At 38.0% G+C, this 19,009-nt stretch overlaps 1 protein-coding gene across 4 annotated transcripts in view; it reads left to right on the top strand.

The window, feature by feature from the left end:
- The window catches only part of GNAS (GNAS complex locus), a 215,279-nt gene extending 203,432 nt beyond the window's left edge, over positions 1-11,847 (top strand). For all 4 annotated transcript variants that reach the window (XM_081324471.1, XM_081324472.1, XM_081324474.1 and 1 more), the window contains exons 7-12: positions 768-841; positions 2,437-2,495; positions 3,267-3,387; positions 3,671-3,801; positions 6,282-6,349; positions 7,808-11,847. In XM_081324471.1, the coding sequence (XP_081180597.1) occupies positions 768-841; positions 2,437-2,495; positions 3,267-3,387; positions 3,671-3,801; positions 6,282-6,349; positions 7,808-7,954 (600 nt within the window). In that variant the 3' untranslated portion in view covers positions 7,955-11,847. The remainder of the gene's footprint in view (positions 1-767; positions 842-2,436; positions 2,496-3,266; positions 3,388-3,670; positions 3,802-6,281; positions 6,350-7,807) is intronic.
- Positions 11,848-19,009: the final 7,162 nt, after the last annotated feature.

The raw sequence follows: 19,009 nt of genomic DNA, 5'->3' as shown, positions 1-19,009 counted from the left end.
AGTGTTGTTAACTCTTTTCAGGTTGTTGGAAGACCAATATAGTGTTGCAGATGTCTTCTGTTTTCAACTTTGATTTTTTTTTATCTGCCAGCTTTTTTCTAAAGCAAAAATGAAAGGCTTTTTCTTTTTTCTTTTTTTTTCTTTCAAATTAGGCTGCATCTGAGCCCATTTGAGGAAAAAAAATTAAAATCTGATCCATAAATGAATAACCGTTATTCAAATATACTTTTCTATTTCTTATTGTTATAAGCATGTACAATTAACTTTTCTAAACAATAAAGATATCAAAAATTAACTATTATCTATATATTTAATTTTTACAAAACTTCTTTTGGTCCACATTTTTCCGAAGTTTTTATCTCTAATTATAATCCACATCAAAATGAGAGACGGTTTTAGAAATGTGACTGTTTTCCATGGTTTCAAATTTTCCTTTCTGTCATGGTTTTCTGAGCTTTTGGGTTGCTGTTTTTATAAACTGATTGTTTTGTTTCCAAGATGTTGGTATATTTTAAACAGTTTCTTAACTTTACAAATTTTATTTATTATGATAAGCTACTTTGTGTTGCTTGGTAGGACTGGAGGAAATGGAAGAAAAAATATGAGACTAAAAACCTGTGGTATAAATTTTATATTACTGTACACTTTTTACAAACAACCTAAAGTTGTTATTTCATTGACCCATTATTCCTTAAGGCTTGTATTTTTTAAATAATAGAATGTTCTTTTAAGGGGGAAAAAAACCTCTTATTCTCTTTTTTAAAAAGGACCTTCTCAGATGCAGAGTTCTGACATCAGGAATATTTGAAACCAAGTTTCAAGTGGACAAAGTAAATTTCCAGTAAGTATCACTAATGGTGGTTCTTAAATTGAAAATGAGAGTTAAAACTAAGAGAAAGTAAAAATGTACAAAATATTCCATGCCATAGTGATCCAACTTCAGAAACAAGCCAATTTAAGCAGGGTTTTTCCTGTATTTCTGGAAGTAGCCAGGCTCTCTGACCCAGGCTGAGAATTTTAACTGGGGTTTTATTTTCAGGGATAATTTAATCTTTTATTTGTCTTTTAACTTGTATTTTGTATTGTTGTGATTTTAAAATGCCCTGTAAACCGCCCTGAGTCCTCCGGGAAAGGGTGGTATATAAATCTAATAAAATAAATAAATAAAAATAAAATAAACAACATTTGGAATAACATAAAGCACTTCAGCACCCAAATAATCTAATTTAGGAAATACATTAATACCCTGTCCTACCCCACATCCTCTGTGTTTGTATTGATCCATTTTGGAGGAAAACAGAATGTTCCAGAAACCTGTCTACAGAAACTTAATACAACTAAGTTTGTAAGCCGCCCTGAGTCTTCGGAGAAGGGCGGGATATAAATGGAATTTAAAAAAAAAAAACTATGTTGTGGTAATTAAAAGCATTGTTCAGTTCTGTCCTATTTAGTCATCCAAATTATTTTTGAGAGCCAGTTTGGTATAGTGATTAAGGTTTCAGGCTAGAAACCAGGAGATCATGAGTTCTAGTCCTGCCTTGGGCACAAAGCTAGTTGCGTGACCTTGGGCCAGTCACTCTCTCTCAGTCCTAGAAATGAGGCAATGGCAAACCACTTCTGAAAAAACCTTGTCAAAAAAGCTGTAGAGACTTTTCCAGGCAGTCTCTGAAAATCAGACACAAAGAGAAAAAAATAATTGTTTTTAATTTTTTTTTTGTAAACTATAAAATTTTCAAATAATACAAATTCATAACTACGGCAACTAATGAAAATTTCACAACCACCCAAATAATGTACTTCAATTTTTAACTTGCAAAATTAGCTATTGGGGGAACACCTTCAATGAGCAGGCTGCAAAGACATTAGGAAGATAGATAGATAGATAGATAGATAGATAGATAGATAGATAGATAGATAGATAGATAGATAGATAGATAGATAGATAGATAGATAGATGATAGATAGATAGATAGATAGATAGATAGATAGATAGATAGTCCTCGACTTAAAACAGTTCATTTAGTGACCAAAGTTACAACGGCACAGAAAAAAAGTGACTTAATAACCATTTTTCAGTTACAACCTTTGAAGCATCCCCATGATCATGTGATCAAAATTCAGATACTTGGCAATTGGTTCATACTTATGACCCTTTCTGTGTCCCAAGATCATGTGATCACCTTTTGCAACCTTCTGACAAGAAAGAAAGGTTGTAAAATGGGGCAAAATTCTTAACAGATGTCTCACATATAACAACAGAAACTTTGGGTTCAATTGTGGTAATAAGTCGAGGACTACCTGTATTTAAAATACTGTCAGTGCTTGTTTTTCATAATTCTAATGGCATTTTTGTACCTCAAGCCGTTGGTGGGCGGACGGGTGTTTAATAGTCCTGCTTTCCTGCTTCTGAATCCCTCACTTTTTTTTCCTTTTCAGTATGTTTGATGTTGGTGGGCAAAGAGATGAACGTCGAAAATGGATCCAGTGTTTCAATGGTAATATTGGGAATTTGTTAAACCTGTGATAGACCGTGAAATATTTCCCATGTGTATATTATATTAATGTGGAAGGTCCAGCTTTCCAATTATCTAAATACCAGATATCTACTGTTTGACATTTGGCATTTTGAGGTTGTCTCCATACCAGCTCAGCTCTTTTAACTCACTTGTAAACCTCCACTTTGTTTTGCAATGTCCTGTTCTTTGTTTTCAGCATGTAGCTGTCTTTATAATTTAGCTTCCATCACTTGTGATTAAATTACAAAAGATAAATGGATATTCATCAATACATCTCTCTCTCTCTCTCTCTCTCTCTCTCTCTCTCTCTCTCTCCCTCCCTCCCTCCCTCTCTCTCTCTCTCTCTCTCTCTCTCTCTCTCTCTCTCTCTCTCTCTCTCTCTCACACACACACACACACACACACACAAAACTGCATATTTTATTCCTTTCTATGGATCTACAGTATGTATCCTACAAAATACCGTTTTTCCTCCAGTCACATTACAGCTGTATTTTAGCTGATTTTTCCTCCTTTTATCCTTCCCTCCCTCCCTGCCTCCCTCAGTATCTTACTTATTTTTGTTCTTTTGAACTTACTTTTCTCTAAGTGATTTACTCAGATTTGAACTGTTCGCCTTTTCCCTAAGCTTTTTTTTTTTTCATTTTTTTCTTTTTTCTGTCTTTTTCTCCTTATGGAGCCGAATTAAAGAAAAAAATTCAAAGCAAAGGTTATTGATTAAGGATGTTTTCCTTTGCTTTTGTTTTTTAGATGTAACTGCTATAATATTTGTGGTAGCCAGCAGTAGCTATAACATGGTTATACGAGAAGACAATCAGACCAACCGGCTTCAAGAAGCATTAAACCTCTTCAAAAGTATCTGGAACAACAGGTCCGTCTCTTTAGTTTTGATCATGACATTCATAATGCTAGCCTATGTTTATTTCTGGCTGTATCGTATAAGACACTGAAACTGTGCTAATATAAATTCTAAGAGAATGTACATTATTTCAGTGTTTCTTTAAAAAAAAATATTTATTTGTTAAATTTAGATGCCACCCTTCTCACTAGCAAGCAAGTCTGAACAGTTAATATAATGCCAAGAAGATTTTGCTTTATGTTCCTTTATACCTTGTTTTATTGCCATTTAACAGTATATTGGCCTGTTTCTCTAGGTGGCTACGGACCATTTCAGTTATTCTTTTCCTGAACAAACAAGATTTACTAGCAGAGAAAGTTTTGGCAGGCAAATCAAAAATTGAAGATTACTTTCCAGAATTTGCTCGTTACACCACACCAGAAGATGGTAAGAAAGTTGACATTACACTTTGAAAAAATGTTTTTCTCTGTTACTATAGAAGAAAAAAGTGAGAGAAAGAAAGAAGGGATTGATTTTTCCTGTCTAATCTTTATGTGATAACAATTGTGTATAAAAATTGTGATAAACAATGTATAAATGTTATATACAATTGTTATAAACAATGTACAATTGTTTTTACTCTTTTTTCTGATCACCAGTTGTTATTATATTATGTTTGATGCAGTTCTCTTTCTCTCAAACCGCTTGCAGTATAAATCAGACAAATGCTTGATCCAGGATGGACTATTGTCATTGATAGGCTTCTGTTAAAAATTATTCAGAGTCAATAATTTTCAGCGTAAGCAATGAAGAGTCTTCCAAGTATCATCAATCAAAGTACCGTAGCCTAAAACCTGGATATTTTTCCTCTCTGAGACAGAGCAGAGTATATTAACCAAGAGGATTCCTTCTGTTAACAGAAAACTCCTAAAATTTTTGGAACAGCTTTGCATGAGAAAAACAGTCTCCGATCCAGTGAGATCCTTTTTTTGTGTACTCTTTACAGTAACATTTTATGGTCCTGTGTGGTTTCTTGACTGGTTGACTTTTTGAAATGATTATTCACTACATCTCTCTTTCTGTAATGGAAAACTGGAGATCTCTGCAAGCAGGTCACACACAGTCCCCAACACTTAAATTGTGGTTCCAGAATATCCCAGATGACAGGCCCAAAATTCAGTGGCAAACAGTTAAGGCAGAGGTCCCCAACCTTTCTGCCTTTGCAGACAGGCGGAATGGGTGGGAGAGGGGATGGTTCCTCATGAATTGCAGGCAAGCACGCACAGCTCTGTTTGCATGAGCAGCGGGCACCCGCGCTCACCACTCATGCCAATGGAGTGTGCATGTACGTGTCTGCCTGCTGCTCGCACAAGTGGGATGCATGCACTTGCCCAGTTCCGAACAACTCAAGACCTGATAGTTGGTTGCAGCCCACAGTTGGGGACCCCTGAGTTAAGGCATCTACTAATTTTCAAGCCTGTCCTCACTGATGCTTCATCTTACATCTCTTAAGATGAAAAAATAAATAGGACAAATAGTTAAAAATAATGTGTTTATTGTTGTTTGAACTTCAGGTCTTTATCTGAAACGTTTTAATTAATTTTAAATGAATGAGTCTGAATGTCAGGACCCACCTCAATCCCACATCTTAAGAAAGCAGAACGCTTGGAAGCAATTTCTTCCAACAGGAACTTTTATTAGGAGTAGTTGATAGCAGGCATAATAGACAGGATCTGAGATTTTCCAGCCAGAGTGATAAAGTATCCCCAAACAAGACCCCACCCCATGGTCCGCCTGCCCGATGTGGGACGGCCAATCCCCAGGTGTTAAGTCCATCGTGGGAAAAGGGGAGATAACATTGGCCCGTCTCCAGCTCACACAGCAATGGTCGGCGGCTTCTTCACACCTTCCTCTGAGAGTGTAGATATAAACCAGGCACTGAGGTTACGTTCCTTATTTCCTCCCTTGTTCTAGCTGACAGTTTAGGAAGATAGAGTTATAGAGAGAGAGAACCAGAAAGCAAATTGTTACATTGCAGTGGGCAGGTAGAGGAGATAGAGGCAATAAACAAAGCAAAAGGTTACATTGTAGTGGAAAGAGGAAGCAAAGGCAATAACCCCACAGGCACATCCCCCCTCCCCTTGGGAGTACGGCAGGAAAAGGTGAGATTTGATTTTGGGTCAGAGGGGATAGACAGAAGTGAAATAGGAATGGGTTCTGACATCGAGCAAGATTTATTTATTTTTATTTATTTATTTAGAGAATTTATATAGCTTCCCACTCACTTTCAGTGACACTAGGCAGCTTACAAACCATAAAACCCCAATGTGCAAAGAGTAAAAACAATAACCCCCTTATGCTTGAAGTAGTGTATCTTTGTTGGTGTTTTCTTAAAGCCACTTGAATGCAACAATAATAACGAAAATTATTATTATTATTATTATTATTATTATTATTATTATTATTATTATTATTATTATTTATTGAACTTATATACCGCCCTTCTCCCGTAGGACCCAGGGCGGTTCACAAGGCAATTAAAACAACATTACAATACAAAAAGTTAATAATTAAATTAAATTATCCTTGATTAAAAATCTAAAACCCCTATAACTCTGATTAAAAAACCCAATTACAATAAGTTAGAATTAAAAATTCTCACTCCTGGCCAGAAAGCTCAAAGAGCCAGGTCTTCAGGTCCCGGCGGAACGAACGAAAATGCGGTTTCCAACTGATCCACTCTTCTAATAGGCAGCCCTTCATACAATGTGAGTCTCTATTTGAACAGGTATTTTGCAATGCTTATGCTTTTCCACGGAATGGTACTAAAATGTTCTCTTTGATCCCTCCTGTGAATCCAAACAAAAGTAATTCCTATTGCAAGATAACCTTTTCTTTTGTTCTTTACTTTTTTTTAAAATGAGCAGCAACACCAGAACCTGTCGAGGATCCTAGAGTTACAAGGGCCAAGTATTTTGTTAGAGATGAATTTCTTGTAAGTACTCTTTCTTCGCTGTTCCTGTTTTTATCAGACATAACCTTGCTTCTGCTGCTTTTACAGTCAGCTACTTTGAAGATTTAGAGCTGTTTTACTTATTTCTTTGAGAAGAGTCTCAGTAACCGCACAAAGCAGGGCTGCCATTTGAGAAATATTGATGTGCATTTCTGAGATAATGTGATTGGAGGGACAAAGTGTTTTAACTTGGGACACCACAGATAATCCTCACTTACCAACCACCATTGGGATCAACAAGTCCAGTGCTGAGTGTTGTGGTTGTTAAGCAAAAAACATACGACATCACTGTGCTTCCATCATTAAGTGAATCCCTGATTTATTAAGCGAGGCATTGTGTGACTACAACGTGTGATTTCACTTACAGAATAACAGAATTGGAAGGGACCTTATGGAGGTCTTCAGACCCAACCCCCTCTTGCTCAAGCAGGAAAAACTACAATTTCAGACAAATGGCTGTCTAATCTTTTCTTAAAAACCTTCAGCATTCTCCATTGATTCTGCTTCTTGGAGGCCAGTTGTGAAACTTGCATATGGTGATCACATGATCATGGGATGCTGTGATGGCCGTAAATGTGAGGACCGGTCACAGAGCTGTTTGTTTTCCAACCACTGTAACTTCAAACAGTTGCTAAACAAGGCAGTTGGTAAGGGAGGACAGCCGGTACAAATAGTCCTTGACTTACGACCAGAATTGAGCCCAAAATTTCTCCTGTTAAGCAAGACAGTTGTTAAGTGAGGTTTGCCCCCGTTTTACGACTTTTCTTGCCACAATTGTGAAGTGAATCACTGTGGTTGTTAAGTTAGTAACATGGTTGTTAAGTGAATCTGGCTTCCCCATTGGCTGTGCTTGTCAGAAGGTCGCGAAAGGGGATCACATGACCCAGGACACTGCAACCGTCGTAACTACGAGTCAGTTGCCAAGCGTCTGTATTTTGATCGCGCGACTATGGGGATGCTGCGACGGTTGTTAAGTGTGAAAAGCAATCATAAGACACTTTTTCCAGTGCCATTTTAACTTCAGACGGTCACTAAATGAGTGGTTGTAAGTCAAGGCCAAACCTGTACTGCGTTTTGACTTTTGTGGCTCCATCACAGTTCGTGGAATGTAGAAGTCCTTCGGAGCATTGAACCGTTATTTTAAATCTCTTTATTTAATCATAGATTCAGAAGAGTACAATGGATTTGAACAAGGGCAATTTGTAGCTACCTAGTTAAGCAGCATTTAGCCAACAAAATCGCATGTTTTTAAATTCTCCAGCCAAATTAGTTGGCTGGTTTTTCCCCCAGAGCCATTTGTATTTAATCTGTATTTGGCTGGGCAGATCAGATTCTCAGAACTTTTGGGGAAAGGAGCCTAGAGAAGAAAGGGGGGGGGGGAGAAAAGTGGATGATAAGCTAGAAAAACTGACATAACCTTTCTATCTGCTGCTCTTCCAGAGAATCAGCACAGCCAGTGGAGATGGACGGCATTATTGCTACCCTCACTTCACCTGCGCCGTAGATACAGAAAACATTCGGAGGGTTTTCAATGACTGTCGGGACATTATTCAAAGGATGCATCTTCGTCAATATGAGTTGTTGTGATGGAGCGCAGCTCTTTCCTCTGTTTTGGACTCCTTGTTCCTTATTAAAAAGAAAAAAAAACCTGGCCCACATAGGGTGGAAGAGAACTGTTGCAGTCTCTCTCTGATTTGCATCCCTCAGTCTGTTTTTTTTCCTTGCTGGACAAAGGGCAGCATTTCTAAGCTGTCTTGTTTCTCACTCCCTTGGGACGGTCGGAAATAGTCCCTTGCAAAAGGCTATTTCTGCGGTCAGGGTGAGGTTTCTCTCTTTAACACGGCCTTTAACGAAACAAAACCCAAACATGCAAACAAAAGAATTAACGCCGAAGGGTGAAGCACCTGAGAGGATTTGGGATTTCAATTAAATATTTAAAAACAGATTAAAAAAAAAGGAGGGAGAACTTTAGGTAATCATTAACTGTTGTGGGCATGATCATTTATCCCATGATTTCAACTCTGTATCCATTCACTGCATCCAACTAAGGAAGGTGCCAGGTTCTAAGGGCAGCCGCTTCAGTTTGGGGTGTTTTTTTGCCTCTGAATGTGACTTTGGGTGGAAATACTGACATTTCTACGGCAAACCTAGACAGTAGAAAACGAACTGCTACCTTCACAAAAGTGTTGCCGAAGCATGATGGTCCTGACTAACAGGGACGGTGCAAAATGAACTGCATTATAGCCTGTGATTGCAGAAAAGATTTAACCACACACTGTTTTCAGTTTGTCCACTGTTGATCCTATCTTTTTATTTTATATATATATATATATATTAAAAAAAATCTTTATATATATATAAAATCTTCTTTTCCTGTTCCCGTATCATTCCCCTTCTTCTATTTCCTCTTATCCTCCCCCCATGCCTCTTCTCTCCCCCCCCCCATTTTTATTTTACTGCTGGATTATTATTCTTGTACAGACTGTAAAATGTATTATTTTGTACAACTTTATTGAAAAAAAAATAACTTGTAGAAGATCTTTGTGCCTTGATTATGGCTGTACCTGTGCAATGAGCTAAGATGTAAGTATGTTTGATTGCGCTGTACAGCTTTGTCAAACCTATCAGCAGCATTCGCTCAAGGTAGGGAAAATTTATCTGTAGTTTAGGGATTTTTTTCTGGTTTATAAAAGGAGAAAAAGATACTGTTTAGTATATTAAAAAAAGTACAAATCGTGCAAACTTAACCACTTTAAAAGTGAGTTCTACAACAAGTGAGCAGATGTTTCAGCATCATGCTTTTTAATTTTTAGCTTTAATTCATTTAAATATCCAAATGCAAAACATGGCTTGTTTCTACATAAACCAAATTTTGCTACAAATTATCAATGTTAGTCTTTGTCATTCATAGTAATTTTTTGTGCAAAAAGATAAAAACAGAACAAAAAAAAATCTAATATTATAGGCAGTGCACAAGCCTAGAGGCTTTTCTTCATGCTGGGTCTGAGACTTTTCCACCCAACACTATTCCTCTACAGGCATAATGATAAAATGTACCTTGCCCCTGGATCTGGTCACTGAATTTCAGTTTCAAATGACATTTTACTTCTCTTTTAATAAAGAGATAACTTAAAACATTGTTTTATATTAACTATATAAGTAGCTTAAAGTGGAGACGTGTGGATTTTTTTTCTTAAACTTGAATAATTTATGCAAATTATATGCTTAGGACAACATGTGGTACAGTTTAAAAAAAGCAAAAATCACTGTAGCAATAAGACAGCATGTAATTTTAGTAACTATTACACTGCTTTATATTTTATACTTAGATGTTTCATGTCTTTGTGAGCATATTACTTTTTCATGTGTCTAAACCTACCTGTACAAATTTGTACAAAGTCTAAAATTACAGCTATAATAACACGTCTAGAACAGTGTTAGCCTACTTTCCTCAAGCCCACTTCTTGGCCCCTTGAAATAGGGGGACATGGGTCTTAATACAGCTTTTATTTTTTAAAATTGCCTTTTACACACGTGCTTCTATTTTCACAGGGCATCACTTTAGCTTCCCTGTTAGGAAGGCATCCCCTTAAAGAAGCTGTCTTGTGTCCCAAATTCCTGCTGGTGGGAGGAGTCTTTGTGATATGCAAGGACTGTACATATTCCAGCTTTATCACATGGGCAATTGGATTTTATTGAGAAAATGCATTTCCCTAGCAATTTTCACTTTTAATAGACATGAAATGGTAGTGATAATTCAGTTTTTAGCTGATTGGTGCCATTAGCCAATATTATGATATATTTCTCCCTGGTAGAATAGGAACAATTGCAATGTCTTTTACAAAATTCCTCTTGGTGTTGGCCCTCCATGCATAAATTTGGGATAATAAGGGCAATCAAGGGAAAAGGAGCACATCCGTTCCAAGTTTTCCTTTTTGGTTTCTGCCACTGCAGTATCCAAGATCAATGAGCCACATCAGATTTTAAGAGAGCATTTGTCTCCTTGGGTGTAGGAGCTGAAGCTGTTGAACAATTGGCAACAGTTGACTGTATAGCTGCAACAGAGCCTTTATCTGCTATTAAGTGGATTTAAATGATCAGATTGTAAAACATTTTGAAGAGGTACTGCCTTGTGAGCATTTGGAATCAGTGGCAAAGTCTGACCCAGAAATTTATTTTTAGTTGGTGCCTGATGGGGTTTTGGGGGGGAAAGACAGAAAATCTATAAACCAGTGTTTCTCAACTTAATTCAACAAAGTTGAAGTCCACACAGCTTAAAATTGCTGAAGTTGAGAAACACTGGTATATATACACGTTGTATATGTATGTAAATGCACTCTCAGACACATATACACAAGACTATGAAATGTGAGCCTTAATTTTTTTTTTAACAAAAGCCAAAACTTGTTAAGTTTAGTGCCAAAATTATTTTATTATCTCCTAGGGAAGGGAAGAAGATGAATAATAATTAAATGAAGTATTTACAAGGAATGTAATGAGGGATCTAGGAAAAAACAATATTGCCTCATCTTTAAGGACACTTTTGATGAATAGATAAAAATTTATGTAATAAAGTATATCTGCGCGTGTGCATATGTGCACACTACACACATCCCGTTAAAATATACTTCCTATGGAGCTTTATATGAATGGAAACATTTGACAGATTTTTTTAAAAAAGTTGGGTTGGAGGGAGCAGTTTGGTTTGCACATGTCTAGAAAGAAAGTTGAGTGTGTGTGCGCGTGTGTCTTTCTGCCTCTGTTAGCACGTCTCTGAGTTTGTGCAATTTGGTGGCCTGGTAACCGCAATTTTTAACATTTTTCTTGTTTTGTTTTTCTTTTCAATACAAAAATCCCATAAAGCTTCAGTGCTTGCTATTTAGTTCTGTGTTTTCTTCTGTCTCTAATTTAATTGCCTTAACTTTGGAGTTAGTTGAACTATTTCCATCTAATCTTCATCTTTTCCTTCAATTTCAATTTCCTATTTATTTATTTGAACTTTTCGTTCAGGTAAATTACCATGACTGGGGAGAAAACTCATTTTCACTGGTCCAGGAACTTCTGGTTTTTAACAGCCAAAGTTATTTTTCGTATTTTTCTAAGTATTTGTCCCCATCCTAAAATGCACGATGCCCCATAGCACTATCTAGTAAAACTGAAGTGGATTTTTAGGGCTACATGCATGATTGTAACTATCAGGGTGTGGCTTTGTCACCAATAACAGTCCTATCGTGAAAATATTTCTTCCCAGCTACATTTCTGCAACGATTCCAACAAACGTAGGATCCCCTGGTTTTATTTTATTTTTTTCTTCAGCTCTTTGGATGAATTTAGGCTGCTGCTGTTTCATGTTTTACAAGTATGTAAACCGAGTGAATTTAAAACATAACATGCCACGCTAGTCCCCTACAACATTTACTGACTATTTGACATATTTTGTACAAAAAAATAATAATAAATTGTAGAGATATTTTCAAAAATGAATCTTTGTAACCAGTGGATGTTAAAATACTGCACATGATGAAAGGTGGAATGTACCAATTCTTGAGTACTTCTCATACTAAGATAAATATCCTGGGAATGAAAGAAAAGTTAATGCAAAACTTTGTAGAAGCCACCCAGATCATAATGAATAAGCAAGAATCACACAGGTAGTCCTTGACTTACAAAGGTTTGTTTAGTGACTATTCAAAGTTACAACAGGCCTGAAAAAGTGACTTATGACTGTTTTTTACACTTAACGACCGTTGCAGCATCCCCGTGGTCGTGTGACCAAAATTCACACTTCTGGCAACCAACTCAGGATGATTGCAATGTCCTGGGATCATGTGATCACTTTTTGTGGCCTGACAAGCAGAGTCAACGAGGAAGGCAGATTCACTTTACAACTCTGTTACTAACATAACTGCAGTGAGCCACTTAGCAATGGAGGCAAGGTCGTAAAGTGAGGCAAAACTCATTTAATAAATGTTTCACTTAGCAACAGAAATGTTCGGCTCCATTGTGGTTGTAAGCTGAGAACTATTTGTACTCAGTAATAACTCTTAATTCTCCCTCTCATCTCCAACCTTTTTTGCTATTCTGTCTCAGTAGAATAAATTCACGTGTACTTTGAAGTGGCTTAAGACCAGATTATGGAGAAATGGCTCCTACCTCAAAGATTCATTAGAACTGACTGTTCTCTCTGCAGCAGTTCAAAAGACGCTGAATTATCCTGCCTATTTCATAGTATTGTACCCAATTAGAATTATGGAACAACCTATCGCAACATAATCCTTAATGAAGTCTTAAAATGATTTAATACCCAGGCTGTGCAAAGTTAATCGGTGTTTATAATGCAGTCGAATAAATAAATAAAATTGCATTATCACACCGCATTCAAATTAAACATGCAGTCATGGTATGACAATAACTTCCCCTGACCGTTTTCTTGAGAGTTCAGTAAAGATGGGAATAGTTCCTTAGACCAGCATGGATTAGACCTCGTTCTGTTTACTGTAAAAATGCACAGAGTGAATGAAGAAATAAATAGGCTGGTTAGAACCTTGATTATTGTTTCAAAGATATTTTTCTGGAGTTATATATCATCAAAGCAATTGTATGTACCTGCATTAACTCGACTTGTATGACTTCAAAAACACTTTTCTTGCTGACCTTAAGTAGATGGTGTATGATCTAGGTTTTATAGCTGTGTAATATAATGCAGTTTCTGAAGATTTTGGGTTGTCTGGTGTTTCAGACAACTCATACTGGAATCAAAAGAATGAAAATTGGATTTTCATTGTGTATTAGTAACATATCCCTTTTGTTCCTTATCTACAGAGGTGGTTCCAAAGAATTTTTTTTTAAAAAAAGTAAAACAACTAATTTGGTTAATAGCCTTCAAACAGAAAGATTACTAGCCTGATACTGAAAGCATTCCAAAAGTGATGTCTCACAAATCTCTTTAGACAACCAGTTTGCTAATGGGACATCATCATTGAATAGAACGGTGTTTCTCAACTTGCTGCTGGGGAATTCTGGGAGTTGGAAGCCCACCTATCTTCAAGCTGCCAAGCTTGAGAAACCGTGAAACAGAACAATGTTCTGTTGACTTTTCCTCCCGAGGTGACTTTTGTTGTTGAAAGTTCTTCTCTTGATTCTTGCCAAACTCGTGCATACATTGACCATACACTTCATTTGTTAGGATCCATGCCAATTAGTACCTGGGGAAAAATAGATTATATTCTGGTGATTTTATGAGCTAAATATAGAACCAGATATTGGGGGCTACACTGCTATGTATTTGAATAATTATTCTCTCTGCAATACATACTAATAACTAGCATAATTTATTACCTTCTGATATTGAGAATTCAGCAGTAGATTCTGTTATCTCAGAGTACAAATCACTTCCAGGGAGCAAAAGCATACTTAGAATTAAGCTCTATCACTTAATACTTTAAGGTAGCCTCCATTAAAAGAACAATCTATATCCCTATGCTTGCATATCTATCTACAGCTTTCAGCTTGAATTCTGCTGTTTACTACCCAGTCCCCAAAAAAAATGAGTATTAACTACGCAACAAACCTTGAACTTAGCCCTACAAAACATATCTCAAGCAATTAGCAAAGCCTTTAACTGAAAGAACCGAACAGATGTTTATTGAAGCATTTTATCAAATAATACAACAAGTAACATATAAAATAAGAGCCAGTTTGGTGTACCGGTGCTGGGTGACCTTGAGCCAGTCACCTCTCAGCCCCCAGGAAGAAAGCAAGGGCAAGCCACTTCTGAAAAACCCTGCCAAGAAAACTATTCTCCGGGCAGTCTCTACTGGCCTGTTTTACTTAGAGCAGGGGTTCCCCAACCCCCGGTCCGTGGACCCGTACCAGGCCACAGCGTGCCAGCAACTGGTCCACACAAAGTCTCATCCATGGGATGCAGACAACACGCAAAACCATGCACTCTTTGGTCCACAGAAAAACCTTTCTCCACGGAACAGGTCCCTGGTGCCCAAAAGGTTGGGGACCCCTGACTTAAGAACATCAAGATAGTCTAAAAAAGAGGGAATTGCTGTTACACTGATGATATATCATCATATAATCAAACAAAAAAGAACAAGTACTTCCAGAGAGTTTCCTTTTAAATAAACCCATCCATTAATATATAAAATATATTGAAATATTTATTCATTTGTCTGATTTTTATGGCCACCCATCTCAGTCAATGACTCTGGGTGGAGAACACAAACACACACACACACAGAGAGAGAGAGAGCATGTATTTGTGTGTATATATATGTGTGTGTTGTGTGTGTATGTTCCAAGAGTAAACAGATTTCCCATATGCCCAATTATATCTCTTCTACTGCAAAGAAGACCCAGAGAAGGACTTAGCAATGAACGTGTTATGGAGCAAGCAATTATTTAGATCAGAGGTCCCCAACCTTTTGGGCACCAGGGACCGGTTCCATGGAGAGAAGATTTTCTGTGGATCAGAGGGTACAAGGTTTTGTGCGCTGCCTCCATCTTGCGGATGGGGCTTTGCTTGTTTGTGTGGACCGTTTGCTGGCATGCCGCGGCCCGGTACTGGTCTACAGACCAGGGGTTGGGGACCCCTGATTTAGATATCAAGCAATTGGAATTTTAACAAAAGCAACTGGATTTTCTTTTTTCTCTTTGAAGACATTTCGCTTCTCATCCAAGAAGCTTCTTCAGAGCTGAAAATGCTTCTTGGATGAGAAGTGAAACGTCTTCAAAGAGAAAAAAGAAAGTCCAGTTGCATGGTGAAAAAGCACCTTTGGAACAACCATGACCTGGATGACTGAGAATTTCCATAAACAACTTTAACAAAAAAAATTGTAATTTGGACTTACTACTACACTGGATATTAATATACAATATTTTAATTTCATAGTCCAACTATTGGCTTATATATTAGCCCACATACTTAGTATCTAAGCAACTGCTATTATGCCGACTGATGCTTTTTCAACACTCAACACTTCTACAGAGTGTTGTACAGTAGCTCTCCTAAGATGTTACTCTTCAGAAGTGTTAGAATACAGTTCTCAGAATCTCCAACCATAATGGAACTGTAATCCAAAACTTCTGGAAGGCACCAAAGTAAGAAAGACTGTTTATGATTGTCTGATCTAGATATTACTAAAATCTATATAATTTGCCAGGTCAGACTTCACTAAAAAAAATGAAAACTTCTAATGCACAAGTTCAGAGAGCACTAAGAATCCCACAGTTCAACCGTGAGCTACGAATATTCTCTTTTATTGGTTATAGTGCCTGACTTAAAAAAATACTTAATCCATTTTTAATTTTAAAAAGGTGTTAAAATATTCAAGAATTTAAAACACACATAGAAAGCTTAGTAGTATCAAATCAAGAGACATAATGAAATAACTAAAAGCCAATATATTACATCAAAAAAGTATCAATAATTATGTGAAATTGGACATTACTTGAATAGAGTAACTCAACTAAGTCCAAACACGCGCATATTTAATAAAATAACATTAAATGAAATTTTATTTTCCCAAAATATGAGTAGCTTATAATTGTTGAAGGAAAAGTCTTCATCATGATCCATCCAAGCCGGGGATAAACAACATGGTGACTGCTTTAGGAAGAAGGTTACAGTTTATTGCAGAGGAGAGCCAGACAGAAAGATGGTTCCAGCAGAAAAAGGACTGAGCACATGTAGGGAGTAGGTTTTTATACCCTCTGGAGCCTTTTGTTTGGAGTTATTTCCTGTGTCAGGCTTTGTATTTCCTGTGTCACGTATTCTGACCCAAGCCTGGGTGTGCCTTTCTGGTATTCTTGATGGTTGTGGGTCAATCCTATTATGTCCAAAGGTATCCTGCTTTCCTGGGGCTGGGGTATGTAGATTTTAGGTCTTTGTCTTCCTAAGCTTCCAGCTCCAACCTTCCTGAAGGTTTATATTTGCATATCTATAGAACTGGTTTTCTGCTTGGGGGAAGGAGACCTGGGACTATTAAGAAAACTGGGCATGCTTTCCTGGTTCTTCAATATCTTTTTAGGAAATATATTTTTCTGCCCTTTTAATAATTCCTTCTCTGGGGAGCTGACTTCCCACAGCAGTGTCCCAGGGTCATATGATCCTCTTTTGTGACCTTCTCACAAAGTCAAGGGGGAAGCCAGATTCACTTAACAACTGTGTTACTAACTGTCAGGACCCACCCCAAACCAGGAAAACAAAAACTCTTGGAGTCGGTTCTAGTCCAAAAGGAATCTTTACTAGGACATGCTTGTTTGTGGGAATACAAGACAGGACTTAGTATTGTTTTACAAATTGAAATTTTATAAAGGGTACCCGGTTCAACCCCCCTTCCCTCAACCCCATTTGGTCAGCCCCCATCCTTCTACTTCGTGTCATCCCTTTCGTGGGAAAGAAAAAAAAGGAACTTCGAACCTTTATGGTTATTGCCTTCTTCCTCTCCAGAATTAAAAGAAAACACAAGCCAGATACCTTCCTCCCTTTTGATCCCCCCCAGTTCAAAAGGTTTCCTTGGTCTTTGAAATAACCTAAGGCAGGCTGAATCCACTTATGCTCCTCCTTCCTCGGGAGATGGCAGAATCCATATGGGGGAGGATAATGTTTTAAACATACATGAATGTGATATAAATGGATTCTGACACTAACTTATCTGCAACGATTCACTTAATAACTGTGGCAAGAAAGGTTGTAAAATGGGGCTAATGACTGGCTTAGCCACAGAAATTTTGGGCTCAATTGTGGGTCCTAAGTCAAGGACTACCTGTATATGGTTTTTATAGTTTTATGCCAAAATGGTAAAATTATTTAAAACAAATCAATTGAACGTTTTTTTATGAGCAAGTGTAAAAATTAAGGTGCACTTTGAAAACATTTAAGACAGCCTCCTCAAAAGCAACATCCAGTTCCGAGTCACAGGAACTCTGCGTGTGGTCAGGCAAGTCCTTGTGACAGGGGTCTTCAAACCTGGCCCTTTTATGACTTGTGGACTTCAACTCCCAGAATTCCTCAGCCAGCGTGCCTTGTGACATAGCGAATGGAAGCGTTAAAACGTTAATTCGCCTTCCCCAATGAGAGTCGATGATATGCTGGCTGCAGGTTACCAGCATCACGTCGGACAAAGGACGATCTGAACACGTTGGTGGGGCAGTGGGCTAATGCCTCCTTAAGTAACACCAGCTGCCTGCAATTAGTGCAGGTTCGAGTCCCACCAGGCTCAAGGTTGACTCAGCCTTCCATCCTTCCGAGGTAGGTAAAACGAGGACCCAGATTGTTGGGGGCAATAAGCTGACTGTGTAAAAATGCCGCTTGGCCCTCCCCCGAAAGCCCTAACAAGCAGGCATATTTATTTATTTATTTATTTAATTCCATTTATATCCCGCCCTTCTCCGAAGACTCAGGGCGGCTTACAAGCTTAGCAGTAGCCTTCATTCTATGTATATGCCTGCTTGTTAGGGCTTTCACACACCCCCAAGCGGCATTATTACAAAGTCAGCTTAATTGCCCCCAACAATCTGGGTCCTCATTTTACCTACCTCGGAAGGATGGAAGGCTGAGTCAACCTTCAGCCTGGTGGGATGCGAACCTACATAGAATGAAGGCTATTGCTAAGCACATTGATTTGTGCTTTAAATTGTAAGCCGCCCTGAGTCTTCGGAGAAGGGCGGGATATAAATGTGATTAAAATAAATAAATAAATAAATGCTAATGACTGCAGGGTCAGAACGGGCACACGGCTCCTTTAAAAGTACCCTTTTTTATCACTCCGTCCCTGCGGAGGCGGCCCCATTCTCTCCTGACCACCAATCACCGCTTGTAGCACGCAAGTTTGGAAGACACACAGAAAGGCTAAGGTTCAAGAATTATTAACTTCAGGTTTCAAATGGGTTGCCTCTTTACATCGTGAGTTTGCCTGCGGGAATGAATCACTAAGGGAATACCACTCTAATGGAATACCCGCACGCGTCAGCACAGCCCATTAGAAAGCAAAGGGATCTTTGGTGCCGGAACTATTGTTGGAATAAACGGAAGCGCTCTCTCTTTGCTGTGAGCCGCCTAACAGTCGAGAACCGCTTTTACCCAGAACTCTCCGCGGCGACCTCTAGCCCTCATAGAGATAGATAAGTTAAGAGAAGACGTCTTCTTTCCTCTTCGAATGCTAGGGCATTTCAGCTTCCTATAAGCGAAGCATTTTTAGGAGGAACTTCGAATTGAATAAAGAAGTCCAAACTTTTATAAAACTAAAAGTTTATGAAGCTACACATCTAGTAATCTGGGGAGATGCTGTTGCTGTTTCTAATTCTGATCTTCTTTCCCATGAAATATGGTGGAATAACTCTCAATATCCTTATCTGAATTTCGAACTTTCAGAAAGCAGAAAGATGTGGGGAAGTTGCTTTGGTCTTGTGCTAATTTGAAGGAGTGATGCTGTGAACGATCAAATTCTACCTTGCAGACAATGTCAATAATATTCTCGGGGCAATCTGAGTCTGATTTGGCTCTCTTTCCAAGCCTTTCTCAGCCCCCATATTTATTTATTTATTATTTGGATTTATATACCGCCCCTCTCCCAAGGGGCGGTATATAAATCCAAATATTAAATGCAGGCTGTAGTCTGTAACTGAGCTTAG

The sequence above is a fragment of the Vipera berus genome, assembly GCF_964194415.1.
Source record: "Vipera berus genome assembly, chromosome: 3".
Taxonomy (NCBI): Eukaryota; Metazoa; Chordata; class Lepidosauria; order Squamata; family Viperidae; genus Vipera; species Vipera berus.
The sequence above is the reverse complement of the archived record's forward strand: the minus strand, read 5'-3'. Positions and strand labels throughout refer to the sequence as shown.